This window comes from Poecilia reticulata, linkage group LG15 (genome assembly GCF_000633615.1).
Source record: "Poecilia reticulata strain Guanapo linkage group LG15, Guppy_female_1.0+MT, whole genome shotgun sequence".
In the NCBI taxonomy this organism is placed as follows: domain Eukaryota; kingdom Metazoa; phylum Chordata; class Actinopteri; order Cyprinodontiformes; family Poeciliidae; genus Poecilia; species Poecilia reticulata.
The window spans coordinates 13,554,638-13,561,057 of NC_024345.1; the positions used below are offsets into that span (position 1 = coordinate 13,554,638).

At 38.8% G+C, this 6,420-nt stretch overlaps 1 protein-coding gene across 2 annotated transcripts in view; it reads left to right on the plus strand.

Annotated features, from left to right (window-relative positions):
* Nucleotides 1-239: 239 nt before the first annotated feature.
* Nucleotides 240-6,420, plus strand: part of LOC103476780 (E3 ubiquitin-protein ligase NEURL1-like) — a 38,591-nt gene continuing 32,410 nt past the window's right edge. The window contains exons 1-2 of one of the 2 annotated variants that reach the window (XM_008429356.2): nucleotides 240-462; nucleotides 583-701. In XM_008429356.2, coding sequence (XP_008427578.1) covers nucleotides 668-701 — 34 coding nt within the window. In that variant the 5' untranslated portion in view covers nucleotides 240-462; nucleotides 583-667. Of the gene's footprint in view, nucleotides 702-6,420 lie in introns of both variants that reach the window. The other variant, XM_017309139.1, reaches the window with a different exon arrangement.

A 6,420-nucleotide genomic window follows, 5' to 3' on the forward strand; every position in this document is an offset into this window, starting at 1 on the left:
ACGCATGAAATACCCTGAAAAAAACGCATGAAAGAATCAAAGCAACACCCCAGGTATATTTTTGACGAGGGACTAACATTAAAGCTCAAACAATCCATTTCACATAAAACCTCATCGCTCTCTTTAAAATGTACGTGATTACTTGAAACAAGCGCGAGCAGTGGAGAAACTACCACACAGGAGACTCAACAGGTGCGACAGAAAACACAGTTCACATTAAAGCACACGATGAGGTGCGGAGTGAGACGGAAGGCTCACAAAACGTATAGGATTGTTGCTGCAGCTCTACTTGCAGTTTGCTCCAGCAGATTGCATTCAATATAAGCAGCAGAGCAAGAACTCTTGGACCGCTGGGTGTCTACAGCGTTAACAACCCTGGGAAGCTCCACCTCCACTACCACCTTCTACGTTAATTTCAGCGTGATCCGTTCACAGCGAGTGAGACAACAGCGCTCCAGATCTGTGAGTCTTTGCCTGCCTGCTTAATATCGATGAGGCTTTGGACAGTCGTTGCGCTTAACCTCTCTTTCTCTCCGGGGGGGCTTTTTTTTTTTTTTCTTCTTCTTTTTTGCGTCCTGTCAGTATTATGTCGCAGCTGAGAACGCGCTCCTGACTAAGGATCGTGGATCCAGCTCGCAGAGAGGGTGAAGGCACCTTGCTTCCAGTCATGGGAGGTCAGATCACCAGAAATACCTTCTACGGTAAGGACATCTCGCATCGCGGTGCAGGAGGCATTCATTAAAGCTGCCACGGATCACACATTTGGGTTTTGAAGCGCGCCTCAGAACAGAGTGCTTGAAATTTGTAGACGTTTCTGTCAGTCTGAAATAAAGTCAAAAGTATTCAAAGGGCAAGTTTTAGCCGCGTTTGGATTAGTGGAATGGCTTGGAATGATAAAACATGAGAAACAAAAATGCTTTGTACATATAGCAGTGTTTTGCAGCGTTAACTGTGCAGCCAATGTGGAAAGTTTCATTTTGCATTTCTTTTTTAAAGTTTTGGGTTGCAGCTGCTAAACACAACAGATTCAAGTTGCTAAATTACTTCAGATCCTGAAGGAAAGGAAAACACCTGCTGTTCTCCTGAATACCATTGGAGCTAGTTTTAACTGCAACTTCCACATTAGTGAATAAAGCTGATTTTTTTCATTGAAGATATGTTGGTTAAGATGTTTTCACTATGAATGTTCAGAAAATACAACACATTGGAATTAAATAGATCAGGCTCTAAATGTAGATAACTGCTACAGTTTTCAAGATATTAACTCATGTAGGGAAAGATATATTTTAGCTTATTTGCATGGGTAATTTTAATCAAATTAAGTTTGTTTTTGAAGTTATAGATAAAATGTCAACATACAGAAAACATCACCATTGATCAAGACTATATCTAAGTCCTTATTAATGGTAACCGAGTGCTTGTTCAGCAGGTTTCTGAACTTAAGGTTTCAAAGGTGACTATGACTATGTCATTATGTTACCTGACAACGAGACTGGGCCGTGTAATAAGGTAATTTCCTAGTAGAGTAGCTAGACATGGGCCAACTCTTTCTGTTCTGGTGTTGAAGTTACAATACAGTAACGGACAAGGACATTGTTTTGACAAAAAAAAACTGGTTCCATGACAAGAGCTCTGTCATCTCTCCCTTTCTCCTCATTTGGGAAAACAGAAACAGTTTTGTTTGTTGTTTAGCTGTCAAGATGTGATACTGAGGAGTGGAAAATCATTTAATAATACGCACAATTTATGCACAAGTACGTTAACAAAGAAAAAGGCTATTTTTTTTTAAACCCGTATCATCTTGCGAAATGTTTTCATTTTTTCCTTGTTTTGATTTTAAATGGTTTGGATGTCTTCATCAGATAAGCTGCTTAGATAATTGCTTTCTTGTGCAACAACATCTGTTGCTTTCTGTTTAAAAAATGCTAACAGGTGGATGCACGCTCAAGACTTGACAATTCAAGTGTTCACTTTTACTTTTGTTTCTATTGGTTTCAGTGTTCTATTGTTTATCCACCTATTAAACAAGTCTAGGCTCTGGACTTTTGTTTAGACTTCACCTGACTTTAGAAGTTGTTTGGTCTTAATAGCCAAAGTCAACTTTAAGATTTTATCACATTACTGTTGATATGAGCCATTTTGTTGACTCTACAATTTGACTCAACTTTTTGTATGTTTAATGAAATCAGCTCACAGAAACATTCTCTTTTTTGTACATTATCACAACCTTAAGATAAGAAATCCAAGTTGTTTTTGCCAAAATGTTTATTTTGTCCTACTTTGCAGTTTTGTTTAGGCATTTGTGTAAATGAATAAATGAAGGGCCCCTTTATACTTTGTTTTCAAGAAGCACCTCAGGGTGAAGTCACGTTACCTTGAAAGTTTGCACATTTTTTATCCTGCTCACATACTTTAAAAAGAACATCTCAATACCTAGAGACAAATATTGTCTATTTTTTGTTTATCCTTTACGTGGACAGAAGTCATATGGGCACACAGAGAAGACACTGACACAGAAAGACATGCCTGCCGAACTCATCACCAGGACCTGGTTGAACTATTTCAACAGTGCTCTTTGCGAAGTGTTGTGTGATTGGTCAGAAGTTTGTTGCTGCAGTGTTTAATGCGGAAATACACATCAATGTTGATATTTGTCTTTAAACTATTCCTCTTCCACCGTCTGGTTTTTGTTTCTAAATTAGACATAAATACTTCTGACGATATTTGAACCAACGCAGTGAGGAATTATGTACATTTGTGCAATTGTTCACTAAATAATGACTATATCTATAAGATTCGCAAATAGAACATTTCTGCTCCAGGATGGAAAATGTAACGGAGAAGTTTGTCTGCAGAAAAGTATCACGCTTGTTTCGCGATTGTTTCGTAAAATCAAAACGGCGGATACGATTCCTCTGTTTCAACATACGCGAGTCAGGACGTGACGTGTAATAAAGCAGGAGGGTGTCCCCCTGGTGGTCTACAACATTTTGTGAAAGGTGTGTATGAATGTGAGTGGTCTGCAAAGCTGCACAAGTATGTGGGACCCTTTATACAACATAATCTTGAGTCATGACTGATGAGGTGAACAGCTACAAAGTGACTCTCATGACAGTGACTCCCTCTTTAGCTTAACAATTTAGTATAACTCAAAAAGAAGATTATTTATATCTGTTGGTCAAAATGCTGTACCGACAAATGTTAACTGTGTGCACTCTTCCAATAGAGTGTTGTGAAATTTGTCTTTGCATCAGAACATTTGAGTTACTTGGTTGATTCACAAAGATCCTTGTTGGTGTGTGAAATTATTTGGTTGAGAAAGCCAGCATTCTTCCACATCTCTGAGGATTTCTTCACATTTCTACAAAATGATAACTTCACTGGCCTCCTTAAGTTTTAAGTGTCACACTTGTCCAACTCTTTGGAAGAAGTCCTCGAGCTATGATGGGTGTGCAAAAAGTAAAAAATATACATGCCTTCTGGCTCTTGTGCATTCCTTCCAATGTTTGTCTAGTGGGCCGCGATACTAACGTCAGACTGTGCTAGGACATTTATTCAGGCTTCTGTAAAGATCTCCAGCCTTGGAATAAAATGTAGAGAGAGCAGAAGGCCAAATCCCACACACTAAACCTGCTTACTGTCTCTGTACTGTCTGCTTCAATTCATGACAGCAGAGGCAGTCATCTTGTACTTGACTTTATCCATCTTTGGGATTTTTATCTCATCTTTGACATATTTTATTTACCTTTTTATTATTGGCTAAATGTTTAGAGTGCGGAAAACTGTCCATGAGGAAAAAGCAATTTCATTTTGCAAAAACTCTGCATTTGATTTATTTTACTGCATGTTTTGATGTTAAGATCAACTAAAAAGAAAATAGAAAATGTAGTCACAAATAAAACAAATTCTATATATACCAACCTGGGTCAATATAAAAAATTAATTACTACCTCAGTTCAATAACTACATGTGTCACTCTTGACAGCAAAACTGCAGTAACTTATTTCCAGACACTGGTCCAATCTTCTTTCTGGAATTGGTTATATTCCACTATGATGGAGAGCTTTCAAGCATAAACAGTCTTTTTGAAGTCATGCCACTACACCTGAATTATCCAAACTTTGACTATGTATGGATGGTTGGACAAAATCCTTCAGGATTTGCTCCTGGAGGAAACGATCCATGGTTCCTTCAATTGTAGAAAGTTTTCCAGGTCATGAAGCAAAAAACACAGCCATAGAATATCACAGTAACAACTCCATTTGGGATGGTGTGTTAGCTTAATATCATATGGAATACAGATACAAAACACCTTCCTCAAAATTTTGGTAATTTAAATGTGTTTTGGAAAAACATCATTGCCCCGCCTCTTACTTATTCTTGAACCTATCACTCACAAGTGAGGCCTGCAGCGCTGTAGGTGCTCTTCTGGGTCAGTTGCGAATTTTCGGATGAGTCGTCAATGTACTCTCAGTGTAGGTCTGGTTGTGAAGGTTCACCACGATGCCATATGTTCTTTGCTTCAGAGTAATTCCTCTCATTGTGGTTGGACGCAGTCGCAATGCCTCAGAAAGAGCTTAATATCTGGACATGATGTGGTTCTTTTAGACACTTGGTGTTGTCACACAGGCTCTACTCATAACCTTCCCTCACTGTACATTTCTGCTAGTAATCAGGCCCAGATGGTGCTAGTGAAGCTGAAAAAAATGTGGTTAATCAGTTAATTCATGAATGAACAGCAAGGAAAGTAACTTTGTTTTTGCATGGGACGCCGGTTTTGGGCTGCATACCTTTGTTCTGTCAATAAACAAAATCCATATTTAAAATCAGCTTTTTATATTTACTCTGGCTATCTTTGTCTGATGTTAATCTGACTTTGATTATCTGAAACATTTAACTGTGACACAAAAGCAAAAAGAAAATAAATGCATTATAAGGCAAATACTTTTCCACCACATTGTAGAAATAATATATCGAAGTAGGGATAAAACGTAGTAATCTGTGATTAGATAGTTTAGGGTAAAGCTGCACACCATCTGCAGCGAACTGAGATGTTTCTGCTTTGAGATCTCACAGGAAACGCTCCATTTTGTCTTAGGCTTTGTTATTGAACGGGTACACCACAGACCTATTGTGTTTTCCTCAAGACATCACGTCTGACTTGACATCATGACTACAATATGGTTGGAGATTTGTTATGACTTCATTTAAGACCACTGTTGTGCACAAAGCATAATCCTGCATTGTTCCGCAATGACAAGAGCTCGCAAAGAGTTTAACAAATAGACTGCTCTGAACCCAGAACCCTTGGCAGAGTTTCACTCCATTGTGATTCGAATAGAAAGACTCTGCAGAAATATGCTGACAGAAACTCTCACTTTCCGGCCTTATTCAGTTTATCCTAATTGTTTTTTTTTTTGTTTGTTTGTTTTTTTGTTTCTGTCAAGTCATACCTTTACTAATAGAATCGACCTGAGGCAAGTAGCGATGGTCACATGTATATTCTCTGGCTTTAACCTTACAAAGTCAACCATGGCGAAGTAAGAATAGCTGCAGTGGATATTTCCTCCTCGTAGATGAACACAAGCAGCTCCTCCACAGTTTGTCAAGTTTAGGTGTGAAAATGCAATCTGTTCCCAAGTGTGAAGAGGTGTTAATTAGGTTAAAATTATTCATCTCCAACCCTGGCAGATTGTCTGAGTCTTGTAATACTTTTAAAAACCTTTAAGTGTGACAGGCAGAAACAACTGAAGGACTGTGGCAGATAAACTGTGTCTAATCAAATTAAACGACGAGATGCAGTACTTATTTTTGTTTCAGTCGAATCAAAAACATTTCTGCTCGACAATTAATGAGAGCCTCAAGTCTGTGAGAAAACACCTCCTCCACTAAACCACGGCGACCTTGGTGTTGCGTTTTTAAAAGGAATGTGGAAACAAGAAAGGGGAGAGGTGATATAATGAAAGCAAATCTCTGTGAAAATAGCCTTTTTATGCCTTTGAGCAAATTTTTTATCTGTGGGAACCTCTTTAAAATATGAACGTCAGGCTGGAAACAGTTATTCACATTTTCACATGGGGGAAAAAAAAAATCCCCTAAAGTCTGACGCATAATATGATTCACTGCGTACCAGATTGCCTTACTTTGCCCAACAAACCCCAAAAGTTGTTTTAAGTAAGAGAGGTTTCTATTTTTTTGTATCCTGTCTGGTAAGGCAGGTAGCCTCTGGAAAAAATTAAGAGACCACTTAACCACCACTCAGTTTATCTGATTTTACTTCATCCATCCATCCATTTTCTTGCACCCTTTTTCCCTCAGTGGGGTCGGGAGGGGTGCTGGTGCCCATCTCCAGCCAACATTTCGGGCGAGAGGTGGGGTACACCCTGGACAGGTCGCCAGTCTGTCGCAGGGCAACACAGA